A 14645-nucleotide genomic window follows, 5' to 3' on the forward strand; every position below is an offset into this window, starting at 1 on the left:
TGTGGCACATATACACCATGGAATACTATGCAGCCATCAAAAACGATGAGTCCGTGTCCTTTGTAGGGACATGGATGAACCTGGAAACCATCATTCTCAGCAAACTGACACAAGAACAGAAAATCAAACACCGCATGTTCTCACTCATAGGCAGGTGTTGAACAATGAGAACACGTGGACATAGGGAGGGAAGCATCACAGACTGCAGTCTGTTGGGGGGAAATAGAGGAGGGACAGCAGGGGGTGGGGAGTTGGGGAGATATAGCATGGGGAGAAATGCCAGATATAGGTGATGGGGAGGAAGGCAGCAAATCACACTGCCACGTGTGTACCTATGCAACAATCTTGCATGTTCTTCACATGTACCCCCAAACCTAAAATGCAATAAAAAAAATAAAAAATATATTAAAAATAAAAGTGAGAGTTTTTTCCCGTTCCCAACTGCATCACAGAGATGGGAAAATGACACTGGAGAAATTCAAGAAAGTCATTGCTTTAAAGATGAAAGATGAGGGCCATGAGGTAAAGAATGTGGGTGGCCTCTTGAAGCTAGGGATTGCAAGGAAATGGATTACCCCCTAGAGCCTCAGAAAAAAAAAAAACTGCCAACACCTTGATTTTAGCCCAATGAGATCCATGTCAGACTGCTCACCTACTAAACTGTGAAATGAAAAACTTGTGTGTAGTTTTAAGCCTCAAAGTTTGTGGTGATTTGTTATGACAGAAAATGAATATGAAGTCCTATAAAATTGATGTGATAGAAATGGATGACAATAAAACAATTTTTTTAAAAAGACCTCAAAACCCAAGTCAATGTATAATTCTATTCTCACTTTTAGCACTGAATAAATCCTTACTATCACCACTAATAACAGTAATCCCCCAGTTAGTGAGCAATGCAAGAGTATTAGATAATGACAATGCTCATTTTTAATGGGGCACAGGTGTCCTTCTGGACTGATGACAAGTCGTAGCAAATGGATACAACACATCTCAATAGCTACCTTGGAAATACTCCACAAAATCCTGAAACCTTCCAAACTAGAGAAACCACATTTTTACTTTATATTTAGCAAAACAGCAGAGATGCCAACAGAATAAGGATTCTGGAGAGCCTGTTTTAGGAATAAATTCTCCTATTTAAAATAAACAAAATGTTCTAGCTGTAGCCTCCAGACTTACTTTACATAAATGCAGAATTCACCACTAAATTTCAATCATAGTTGAACCTATGCATTTAATTTACAATTAATCTGATATTCCCCAAGGCTGAAATATGACTTTTTAAATTAGTAAGTATTTGCAAAACCTGGTGAAGGTATGACACATAAAGAGACTGAGCTGGGTATATTGTAATTTATTTATTTATACTTTGGGCCTTGTTTCACAAAATATTTAAAGCGGTTGAATGAAAATATGTGTAAACACAAAAAAAGTATAATAACACTGATCAAATAGGACACTCAGGAAAATGTATTCTTAAAAAAAGAAATTCAATTTAACAAATTCCTTCAATAATAACTAATCTAACAGACCTGCAGCCTGTTTGCCATGGCCTTCCAAAAAATGGCTATTCATAAGAATCACATTCAGAAAAACCTTGTTGTTCACGCAATTATGTAAAGCTCTATCAGGAACACTTAAATATGGTGATTCTCAGAGAATACAATAAATCATACTAGAAAGGTTTTTGGGAAGGTAGAGAACAAACACCTGGCAGTCTGAATCAAAGAGAACAGAACTTAGCTGCAGTTACCTGGGTAACTGAACTACACAGATTAAACGAGTAACAAGAGATTGCACACAGGCAATAACTTTTTCCCTGCCTCATCTGCCTCCTAACTCCAAAAACATTAATTTCATGGTCATACCCAATAAAATATGGTTTTTTAAAAATCAGTGCTATAATGAAGTTCACTTCAAGGCCTTTGGAAATCTATAACCCCCAAGAGACCAATCCAAGTCCTTCCAAGGCTGAAGAATCCTTTACATTAAGAAATTAGTGGGGAGAAATTCACACAATTTCTGTCAAACTAAAATAAACTAAACAGAACTAAAGAGAAAACACCTATGGCATATTCATGGAATGGAAATATTTGGAATTCTTATTTCTTAGTGTAATCACATAAATACATTTATTAACATCTCTAATGATGGTTTACTCATTACCTTTTAAACTAAATGCAGAAGTTCTGCTTCCACTTAAAATGTAAAAGCTGCAAAGACCATTAACAATGTAAAAGAGCTCGATAAAATCACAACTTAACCCATGACAGAGCAAGATTGAATGCAAATAACCTGAAATCCAAAGAGAGTCAGTCCTGCACTCCAGTTCCCACCACAGTCTCCCTTGTGGTAGAGCACAAAAGAAAGGCACACAGGTAAGAAACAATCAGCTAAAATTTTAGGGCCAGTGTGACAGTATAAACCTCCTGGGAGGCCCAGGCACATGGGGAGTTCACACTCAATTCACAGGCCATTTTCCACATACCTCCCACCAGATGCTCCCAGAAAAGACTGGAGCAAAGCAGAAGACCAGAAGGCCCCCCCAGAGGGATGCAGGCACACAGGAAAAGGCACAGATAAACACGAACTGTGTCTGGTGGTAAAAGAGAGGAAGAAGATAGAAACCTACAATACTACTCTCCTCTGGGAGCAGGGTAGGAACTAGTCCTAAGCCCAGTATCCTGTACCAATCAAGTTAGAGAGAAAGGCTAGGAAACTTCCCCATAAGGCACACAACAGACAAGTGGTGTCATGAAGAGAAGGAACAGAAATGCTGAGAAAACCCCAACCCCTAAGGTCCAGCTGCACTGGGCCTACTTAAGACTAGGGCTCAGGCTGGGTGTAGTGGCTCATGCCTGTAATCCCAGCACTTTGGGAGGCCGAGGCAGCTGGATCACAAGTTCAAGACCACCCTGGCCAAGATGGTAAAACACCTTCTCTACCAAAAATGCAAAAATTAGCCAGGGGCAGTGGCGAGTGCCTGTAATCCCAGCTACTGGGTAGGCTGAGGCAGGAGAATTGCTTGAACCCAGGAGGCAGAGGTTGCAGTGAGCCAAGATCGCGCCACTGCATTCTAGCCTGTGTAACAGAGCAAGACGCCATCTCCAAAAAAAAAAAAATTAGGGCTGGATTTATAAAAAAGACTCCCTCCCACCACCCAGTACCAGGAATGGATGTCTACTGCTAGGAAAGGGGGCAAAAGAGTGACCCAACCCACCCCTGCCACTGAGGCACAGCTGCACAGGGAAGGCAGAAAACTGAGCATGGAACAGGAGCACTGAGAAAAACCCTCCAGCAACCCAGCCCCCACCCTAAGAACAAGATAACTACAGAAATTGGAAGCTGGTGGTAACCATGGCAACAACAAAACCAAAACCTAGCTCAACTCCTGACTAGATTGACTCAACGCTCTGACAGATGAAGAGGCATGCCTGTTTGCAGGCATAAATATTATTTACATCAGTCCCTACACAAGAGATACGGCATTCAGATATCTGACACAAGCAAGAAAATAAACCCACTGTCAAGAGAGAAACAAAACCAGACTCAACCCAATGGGTTTTTTAACAATCAGGATCTGCTACTGGCAAATAGAGGATATGTTTTTGCACATACGCAGGGGAGAGGGGAGAGCCAGAAGGAAACAGACAAGAGAAGCTAGCACATGCTCCTCTACTCCATTCAGATACTGATAAAAAACAAATCTAGCCATGAAAAAAACATTATTTAGTATATTATAAAATCAATACATAAAATAAAAACTACAACTAAAATTATGAATACTATAATTCTCATCAAACTACTAAATACCTCTCATTGTCAGACATGAAATAAACCATCTGTTTATAAATTTTCATGGTGCTTTTCAAAAACCTAGAAAGCATTTCTTGTGCTATGCTTTCCAGGTTTTTGAAAAGCACATTTAAAACCATACTGGAATAGAACTTGGGGTTGAAACATTTCTAGGGTATAAATGAAAACAACATTTAAAGATAAAACATTCTTGAAATAATTAGTATCCCCAATAAACAACTACGTTTACCAACCAGAAAGAAAAGACAAAGCCCAATAGAAAAACAGGCAAAAGGCATAAGCCAGAAATACAATGAAGAACATGGTGGCTCACACCTGTAAAACCAGCACTTTGGAAAGCCGAGGTAAGTAGTTCACTTGAGGTCAAGAGTTCAAAACCAGCCTGGCCAACATCGTGAAACCCCATCTCTGCTAAAGCTACAAAAATTAACAAGGCATAGTGGTGCATGCCTATAATCCCAGCTACTGGGGAGGCTAAGGCAGGAGAATCATCTGAACCCAGAAGGCAGATGTTGCAATAAGCCGAGATCACACCACTGCACTCCAGCCTGGGCAACAGAATGAGACTCCATTTCAAAAGAAAAAAAAAAATACAGTGAAGAAACACAAATAAAGATTTATAGTATCCATGGTTGTTTGGCATGTGGAAAACTGGCACTCCTCACTCATTACTCTAAGTGGGGATGTAAACTGGTACAAGCAGCACTCCCACACCTTAACAACAACAACAACAAAATCCAGGCACTATTGACGCTCAAAGGAAGCCTCCTTTCTTGTTACATTTCTGCCACCTAGCTATTCATCTTATATTCAAGGCAAATCAGACTATGTTTGTATCTCTATCATTCACTTTCATGTCTCCGCACTACCAAAATACCTTTCAACCAATTCTCCTGCAAAATTCTTTTTTTTTTTTTGAGTCTCACTCTGCTGCTCAGGCTGGAGTGTAGTAGCATGATCTTGGCTCACTGTAACCTCCGCCTCCCAGGTTTAAGCGATGCTCATGCCTCAGTCTCCTGAGTAGCTGGGATTACAGGCATGCACCACCAAGCCCAGCTAATTTTTTTGTATTTTTAGTACAGACAGTGTTTCACCATGTTGGCCAAGCTGGTCTCGAACTCCTGACCTCAGGTGATCCATCCGCCTCAGCCTCCCAAAGTTCTGGGATTACAGGCGTGAGCCAACATGCCCAACCCCCTGCAAAATTCTATTTTTCAATACCCAGCTCATATACTTCTTGCCCTAATCTTCCCCAGAAGGAATTGACATTTCATCTGTGATCACACAGCACTTGATCCAATCCTCTAATATGATAAAGCAGTCATATCAATCAGAAGTTATATCACAGACATGTGTTAACTCATAATATATGAATATCATATTTGTATATAATAATATATAGAGAGCTTCTACATATCAATAACAACAAAAAATTAGAATAGGACATGAACAGAAAATTCACAGTAAAGAAAATATAAATCGCTCTTAAACATGTGAACAGGTATACGACCTCATTGATAATAAAAGACATATAATGATGCTATGTATTACCTATAAAATTGTCAAAGATGAAAAAACTTGACTACATTACACATGAAAAAATAGGCATTCTAATAATACTTGCTGGGAAGAATACTTGCAAGATTTCTATGAAGGCAATTTGGTATTTCCTATCAAAATTATTAATGCAAACATCCTTTGAGCCAACAATTCTATTTCTCGAGAGTTTACACTACAAGCATATTCATTGTATTTGACAGGATCTATATGCATGATTATTCAGTGCAGGATTATCTGTAATAGCAAAAGACTGGAAAGAAAAATGTGCATCAGTAATAGTTACATAAATCATGCACTATATCTCACACAATAAAATGCAGTTAAAATGTCTAGACAGCCCTATATAAAACTATTTCCAAGATACACCGTTAACTAAAAAGCAGGCAGTATGCAAAATTAGTAGGTATAGTACACTACCATGTAGGTAAAACACAAATAATATATCCATGTACTTATATATGCACAGACCATTACAAATGAATGGCAAAAGGACCGAGTGGGAAGAAGACCAACTTTTCACTGCATACCATACTTACCATGAATATCTTTTATCTTTTACCATGAATTATCTTTTATCTACTCATAGAGTTAACTAGCTCATTTTAATTAATTCATTTAAAACAAAAAGCAATTGCTTATGTTGCTGTCAGTTCACTGTGAAAAACCTCAAAGACAGAGGAACAGAATATGTGCCCTGTTCATCTTCATATCATCAACATTTCGCAGTGCTAGGTCTATGGCAGACGCTCAACAAAGTATGCTAAATAGGAGGCAACTGGGCCAGGCGTAGTGACTCACGCCTGTAATTCCAGCACTTTGGGAAGCCGAGGCGGGCAGATCACAAGATCAGGAGTTCAAGACCAGTCTGGTCAACATAGTGAAACGCCATCTTAACTAAAAATACAAAAAGTTAGCCTACTGTGGTGGTGTGCGCCTGTAATCCCAGCTTCTCAGGAGGCTGAGGCCAGAGAATCGCGTGAACACAGGAGGCAGAGGTTGCAGTGAGCCAAGATGGCCCCATTGCACTCCAGCCTGGGTGACAGGGCAAGACTCCACCTCAAAAAAAAGAAACAAAAAAAAGAGGCAACTGACACACAGTCGCCTGATATTCAATTAAGTTTACAAAAATGAGAATATATTAAGCAAAAATTTATAGTCAGTAAAAACTTTCAACCCTTTAGTTTTCGTTTTGGGTATCACATAACCTAAGGACTGTATTCCAGCAAATTTCATCATAAAGTAAGATTTTTGTAAGTAAGGCTTTACAGATCCTATCCTCCAAAGCCAATCATTCTATTATTATATATTAACCATGAAGAGTGTGATAGCTCTGAAGTCAGACAACTTAGGCTGAAATCCTTTTTCCAACATATTCTAGTTGTGTAACTTTGAACATATTCAAAGTTATCTTTCATTCCTTCACCAGTAAAACACTTACAATAGTATATATACATCAGAATGTTGTGAAATTTAAATGAACTAATATATGATGTATGCTTTGTATAGTGCCTAGCACAAAGGTAGCATTCTGTAGATTTTAGCTATTATTATCCTAGAGCTTTTTAGCAAGAACCCAGTTCCTGCTCTTGGAAATACAAAGTTAAGAGAACAAATTTCATTCCTTTACATTTCTACATGTTCAAACTCTACATAAAATAAATTTTTTATTTTATTTTTGGTATGCAGTCTCCTCTGTTGTCCAGGCTGGAGTGCGGTGGCATGATCTCGGATCACTGCAACCTCTGCCTCCCAGGTTCAAATGATTCTCCTACCTCAGCCTCCCAAGTAGCAGGGATTACAGGCACACAACCACCAAACCAGCTAATTTTGTATTTTTGGTAGAGACGGGATTTCAGCATGTTAGCTAGGCTGGTCTTGAACTCCTGACCTCAAGTGATCTGCCTGCCTCGGCCTCCTCCCAAAATGCTTGGATTATAGGCATGAGCCACCATGCCCAGCCAAATAAAGTTATACCCTTATATACGATGCAAATCTGAAATCTTACTATGTAATCATAGTATGGATAATCTTCTAACACATGATGTATAAAAAGCCCCTAAAAGGGATTATGGGCACGTATCACCACGCCTGGCTAGTTTTTTTTTTTTTATTATTTTTAGTAGAGACAGGGTTTCACCATGTTGGCCAGGCTGGTCTCAAACTTCTGACCTAAGGTGATCCACCCACTTGAGCCTCCCAAAGTGCTGGGATTACAGCCTGTAATCCCAGGCTTGAACCCAAGAGGAGCATAGCATAGCATAGCAGAAGAGAAGAGAGTACAAAATAAAATAAATTTATATTATTTTATGTAAAGTTTGAACATGTAGAAATGTAAAGGAATGAAATTTGTTCTCTCAACTTTGTATTTCCAAGAGCACGAACTGGTTTCTTGTTAAAAAGCTCTAGGATAATCATAGTTAAAATTTGCAGAATGCTTCCTTTGTGCTAGGAACTATACAAAGCACACATCATATATTAGTTCATTTAAATGTCACAACAGTCTGTGAAGTATAGACACTATTGTAAGTGTTTTACAGATGAAGGAGTGGAAGCCCAGATACCAAGTAATATGTTCAAAGTTACACAATTATAATGTCTTGGTGAAAAAATTTCAACCTAAATTGTCTGACTTCAGAACTATCACACTCTTCATGGTTAGTATAAATTACAGCCTGTAATCCGAGCTACTTGGGAGGCTGAGACAGGAGAATCGCTTGAACTTGGGAGGCAGAGGTTGCAGTGAGCCGAGATCGTACCACTGCACTCCATTCCAGCCTGGACAACAGAGCAAGACCTCATCTCAAAAAAAAAAAAAAAAAAAAGCACCTAAAAGAAAAAAAATGTAATTTAAAGAACAGAAAGAAATACATACACAGAGAGAACACCTTAATTAAAATTCACTAATTGCAACAGTGGGTTCTGTTCTAAAAAGGCAGTGATAGCATACTAGAAAAAGCTTTGGTTCTGGAATAAACTCTATGGATTCAAATCCTAGCTCTAATATTTAGTAGCTCTCTGACTTTGGGCTAGTTATATAACCTACCAGTGCCTCGATTTTCTTCTCTATAATATGTGCATAATAACAATCGTTTTCTTCTCTATAATATGTGCATAATAACAATCGTTTCCTCATTAGGTTGCTGTTGGGAATAAGTTAGTTATCGAACGTCAGTGTTTAATATATGTTAAGTATTATTATAATATGTCTTATCTTTCCTTCAGAACTATAAGGTCGATGAAGCAGAAACAATAAACTTACAACTATATGACCTTGTAAATCTTCATGGAAGTAAACATGCTTTTCAAAAAAATAAAAAATAATAAAAATAAATGATAGCAAATGAAATAATAACTAAAAGAATACTTACTTTGTAGCAGCAGCAAAATGTCTGTTGGGCACCTGAACATTTACAGAACAAGGACAAAGTGATGTCTGATAAACCACCTTGAAAAGGCTATGCCTTTGATGACGCATCAATGCTTGAAAGGAAAAAAACATGTACAATATTAACATTAAACAATCATTATATTCATAGTTTTTTAATTTTAAAAATCAGTATTTTCAAACGAAAACATTCAATATTTTGTGATTTTTAATCCTTCTTTTAAAAGTCTAATAATAGAAACCATAGTTCTTGAAACTAAAAGCAGGTAAAGACATCTAATATTTTAATGGTCTTTTTTATTTTTTTACATACAGACAGGGTTTCACTCTGTTGCCCAGGCGGGAGTACAGTGGCATAAACATAGCTTACTATAACCTTGAACTCCTGGGCTCAACTGAGCCCCTCTCCTCAGCCTCTCAAGGTTCTGGGGTTTTCATTTATTTTTAACTTAATTTATTTCATATTCATCAGAGTATGCTAGCTCTATTACTAGGGAATATGTATACATACCCTGAAATTTTTTAAATGATTTACATTTTATGGCCGGGCACGGTGGGTCACACCTGTAATTCCAGCACTTTGGGAGGCCGAGGCCAGTGGATCATGAGGTCAGGAGCTCAAGACCAGCCTGGCCAAGATGGTAAAACCCAGTGTGGTGGCAGGCACCTGTAATCCCAGCTACTCGGGAGGCTGAGGCAGGAGAATCGCTGGAACCTGGGCGGCAGTGAGCCGACATCAGCCACTGCACTCCAGCCTGGGAGACAGAGTGAGACTCTGCCTCAAAAAATAATAAATAATAATAATTTACATTTTATTTGTTTTTTAAATAGATGAGACATTAACAGAGTTGCCCAAGTACTTCTGTATATAAAGACGGGCATTTGAGCTGCCAGAAATAAGAAAAAGGTACACAAGTGTTCAAGGGTATTGTTAATGTTCTATTTTTTAAAGCTTAATAGCAAGTATTAAGAATTTCAGCTATTCTTATTCTTTTTATCTTACATATATTCTTTTGCATGTATAAATATTAGAAATATGTTTTTATTTAAAGATTACAAAAGTAAAGTCTTCTGCCTACCCCTGGACCCCAACTTCTCTGCCATGCTACCAATACCTTACGCATCTTTCTAGAAACATTATATATGCATATAAACACATGGGTACCAAGCCGGGTGCAGTGGCTCACTCCTGTAATCCCAGCACCTTGGGAGGCCAAGGTGGGCAGATCATGAGGTCAAGAGATTGAGACCATGCTGGCTAACACTGTGAAATTCCATCTCTACTAAAAACACAAAAAATTAGCTGAGCGTGGTGGCACACACCTGTAGTCCCAGCTACTCAGGAGGCTGAGGCAGGAGAATCGCTTGAACCTGGGAGGCAGAGGCTGCAATAAGCCAAGATCGCACCGCTGCACTCCAGCCTGAGTAACAGAGCAAGACTCCACCTCAAAAAAAAAAAAAAATATGGGTACCAATATACTTCCCTCCTTTTTTACAAAAATGGTAGCATACTCTACTTATTACTCCATCTTGTTTTTTCACCTAAAAATATTAGAGCCTATTTTCACAAATATACACACATATATATATGAGATGTAGAAGAGACTCTATGTGTGCCTTTCATAAAGGTATGTATACAAGCATATATTTGAGAGACCACTGCATATCATTTATAAAGATTTTATTGCCAGGTGTGGTGGTTCGTGCCTGGAATCCCAGCACTTTGGGAAGTCAAGGCAGGCAAATTGCTTGAGTCCAGGAATTTGAGACCAGCCTGGGCAGCATGGTAAAACCCTGTCTCTACAAAAAAAAAAATACAAAAAATTAGCCAGGCCTAGAGACACACATCTGTAGTTCCAGCTATTCAGGAGGTGGAGGTGGGAGGATCACCTAAGCCCAGGTGGTTGAGGCTACAGTGAGCTGAGCTGTGGTTGCCCCACTGCACTCCAGCCTAAAGGACAGTGAAAACCTGCCTCAAAAAAAAAGCAAAGTACTCCACCATGTGGCTATATTATAATTTACTTAATCAGTGACCAACCTGTAATATTTTACTATTAACAACAGTGCAATGTGAGTAACATTATACAAACATCATTTTGCACAAGTATATTTCTAGCATTTCTAGGCCAGGTGCAGCGGCTCACACCTGTAATCCCAGCACTTTGGGAGGCCAGGGCAGGTGGATCACCTGAGGTCAGGAGTACGAGACTAGCTTGGCCAACATGGCGAAACCTTGTCTCTACTAAAAATACCAAAATATTTGCCAGGCATGGTAGCAACTGCCTGTAATCCCAGCTACTCAGGAGGCTGAGGCAAGAGAATCGCTTGAACCCAGGAGTAGGAGATTGAGGAAAATAAATTCTAGAAGTGAATTTGCTGACAAAGAATATAAACATTTGTAATTTTGATAAATACTGATCCTATATTTATCAGGATCAGGACAATGTATAAATACAGCACTATATACATTTCCCACCAGCAATGAAAAGATCACTTGTTTCTACGCAGTCATGCCTTTTTTGAGACTGAGTCTTGCTCTGTCACCTATGCTGGAGTGCAGTAGCACAATCTCAGCTCACCGCATCCTCCGCCTCCCATGTTCAAGCGATTCTCCTGCCTCAGCTTCCCAAGTAGCTGGGATTACAGGTACATGCCACCATATCCGGCTAATTTTTTATATTTTTCATAGAGACAAGGTTTCACCATGTTAGCCAGGCTGGTCTCAAACTCCTGACCTCAAGTGATCTGCCTGCCTCAGCATCCCAAGGTACTGGGACTACAGGTGTGAGCCACCGCACCTAGCAACATAGTATTAATACGTTACCAAATGTTTTGTTTTTTGCCAACCTAACAGATGAAAGAGTTGTATAATTTGCATTTTTCTAATGAGTTAGGGTGAGTATGTTTTCATCTGTTTGGCCCCCTATATTTTCTTTTCTGTTGAACTGGCTTGAGCTCAATATTTAAAATGAATGCTCTGCAACTAGATTTTCATGTAAAATGACCTTTCCATTAGCTTAAAATTCAGTTCATTAGACAAAATCTTACAACAACTCAAGGTATAGAAATTGTAAGACGTGGTCTATATATCAAGTGAATTCATTTTGGTAAGTTAAGTTTCCAAGTGTACAGCATTGTGCATGCAGAATAATTACAGAATCCTTACTATGGTCCAAAGGCTCTATGTGAGCTGGCCCCTACCTACCACGTAATAGTCCTCTCCCACTTGCTCATTGTGAGCCCTTTTGCTTATCCTTAAACCTATCGAGGTATAACAATTTCTGCCACAGGGCATTTGCATTTAATGCTATATTTGTCTAGGATGCACCATCTCCAGATCTTTCCATGGCCTGCTCCTCGTTTTGTTTTTGTTTTTTTTCCCCTTTTTGAGACAGGGTATTGCTGCTTCACCACAAGCTGGAGTGCAGAAGCATGATCACAACTCACTGTAGCCTTGGCCTCCATGGCTCAAGCAATCCTCCTGCCTCAGCCTCCTAGGTAGCCGGGACTATAGGTGTGCATCACAAGCCAAACTAATTTTTGAGTTTTTTGTGGAGACTGGGTCCCACCATATTGCCCAAACTCCTGGGCTCAAGGGTTCCTCCTTTGGGTTCCATCCCAACGCTTTGGCCTCCCAAAGTGTTGGGATTATAGGCATGAGCCACCATGCCCAGCCTACTCCTTTTAATATCAGCTCAAATGTCATTAAAGCTACATGCTTAACAACTCAATTTCATCTCTAATCTTCCAAGCTGAAATACAAGATAATCACCAAAACTGTGAATTCTGTGAACATATATATAGGAGTGACAGCTGAGGCAGTGTAAGAGACCTACATACCATTGAGAACTCTTTGCAGCAGAAAAGCCACAAAGGGCTACAATGGCCAGGAAGAAAAATTGAAACAGACTAACAGGTCCAGTTCCTGTCCTCAAGAATCTCAAATTTAGTGGGCTATGCTGTTTTGCAACAGCTAGAAGAAGATGATACACATTTTTAAAGAAGCCAGTTATCTTGAAAAATCACATATGGTAAATGAAGGAAAAGAAAATTACCCATTCAAAGCTTGGCAAACACTTCCAAACAATTCTAGTTATACTAAACAAGAACCTAACAGCCTTGGAAATCCCAAAATAATAATTATCTTGGAGAAACAAATAAAAAAATCTCTTGAACACATCAACTGCAATCTGCTATTTTAAAAAATCAAGGCCAGTCATGGTGGCTCATGCCTGGAATCCCAGCACTTTGGGAGACTGAGGCAGGAGGAACCCTGGAGCCCAGGAGCTTAAGCCCAGCCTGAGCAATAGAGTGGGACTCTGTCTCTACAAAAAAATTAAAAAATTAGCCAGGTGTGGTGGAGCATGGCTGTAGCTCCAGCTACTCAGGAAGCTGAGGTGGGAGGATTGCATGAGGTGGCAGGATCACTTGAGCCAGGAAGGCTGAGGCTGCAGTGAGCTCTGATCTCACTACTCCACTCAAGCCTGGGTGACAGAAACCCTGTCTCAAAAAAACAAAACAAAACAAACAACAAAAAACAAGCAAACAAAAACATTACTATCAGTAATTACAGACAACAAGAAATTACAATTTTCAACAGAAACCAAACTGCTACAGACAGAAAGAAGCCAAATACCACGTTTTAAATAGCACTGTTTGATCATGATATCCATATTTTCAATCCTTTTGTAGTCAATTTGTCCAGCAGTATTATTTTATCTCCTTTATTAATACACACTTTTCCCCTCACTCTTAGCATATAACCTCACTTGCTACTTCAGAGAAAACAGCCCTCAGAACTTCCTGAACTACTGAGTCTCCCTGATCCTGTGCTCATTCTCAAAAGTCTCTGCCACCGCTTGGCAATGAGATAGAAACAACTCTATCTCCTTTCTTATTCTCTTTTAAGATAGTGAAAGGTTAGAGTTCTCTTGAGGTCAGTCCTAAACTGACTTCTCACCTAACTAACTCTCATTCTCCTTAGGGGATCTTATCCATCTATTCTTGCCTTCCTGCCACAACCATCACAGTCCAGGCCACCATCACCTACTATCTGGATTATTACAACAGCCTCTAAACTGTTCTTTCTTCTACACTTGGCTCTCTTATTTCTTTTTCACCTAGTAGAGGGATCATTTCAAAATGAAAGTCTCATCATGTCCTTAAAACACATGGTTGCACTTGGCTCTCTGAAAAAAGGAAATTTTTACCAAGGCACTCCATGAGCTACTACTAAACTATCTAGTGAGCATTCTCTAGCCCCATGCTCCCTCATGTTCACCATGTTTCAAATACACTCACCTTCTTTCAGTCACTTGAAAATACCCTGTTCTTTACCATCTAAAAATTTTCATAATCTTCCAACTGTGACATTTTCTTTTATCGGTTTCCACTCCACTATTTCATAGTAATACAGTCATCTTTCAGGGACTCTACTTAAATTATTTCTTCAGAACGGTCTTCTTTGAATAGATTAGGACTCTCGTATACATCTGTATAGCATCTTATACTTTTCTTTCACAGCACTTAGGACAATTTTAACTAAAGAAATATTTATCTAGATCTGGTGCGATGGTGCATGCCTGTAATCCCAGCACTTTGGGAGGCTGAGACGGGTGGATCTGAGGTCAGGAGTTCGAGACCAGCCTGGCCAACATGGTGAAATCCCATCTCTAACAAAAATACAAAAACCATTAGCTGGGTGTGGTGGCATGAACCTATAATCCCAGCTGCTCAGAAGGCCAAGGCAGGAGAATTGCTGGAACCCTGAAGACAGAGGTTATAGTGAGCCAAGACTACGCCACTGCACTCCAGCCTAGGCAACAGAACCGAGACTCCATCTCAAAGAAACACACACAAATTAGCTGGGCATGGTGACATG

The 14645-nt window shown here is 39.4% G+C and overlaps 1 protein-coding gene across 1 annotated transcript in view; it reads right to left on the reverse strand.

Moving 5' to 3' along the window:
* The window catches only part of MRPL1 (mitochondrial ribosomal protein L1), a 102504-nt gene that overhangs the window by 82780 nt on the left and 5079 nt on the right, over positions 1–14645 (reverse strand). The window contains exons 2-3 of the mRNA XM_032239553.1: positions 8748–8859; positions 3441–3449 (exon numbers count right to left, since the gene is read on the reverse strand). Of these exons, the coding sequence (XP_032095444.1) occupies positions 3441–3449; positions 8748–8859 (121 nt within the window). The remainder of the gene's footprint in view (positions 1–3440; positions 3450–8747; positions 8860–14645) is intronic.

The sequence above is a fragment of the Sapajus apella genome, unplaced genomic scaffold (assembly GCF_009761245.1).
Source record: "Sapajus apella isolate SASKATOON/1434 unplaced genomic scaffold, GSC_monkey_1.0 scaffold45, whole genome shotgun sequence".
In the NCBI taxonomy this organism is placed as follows: domain Eukaryota; kingdom Metazoa; phylum Chordata; class Mammalia; order Primates; family Cebidae; genus Sapajus; species Sapajus apella.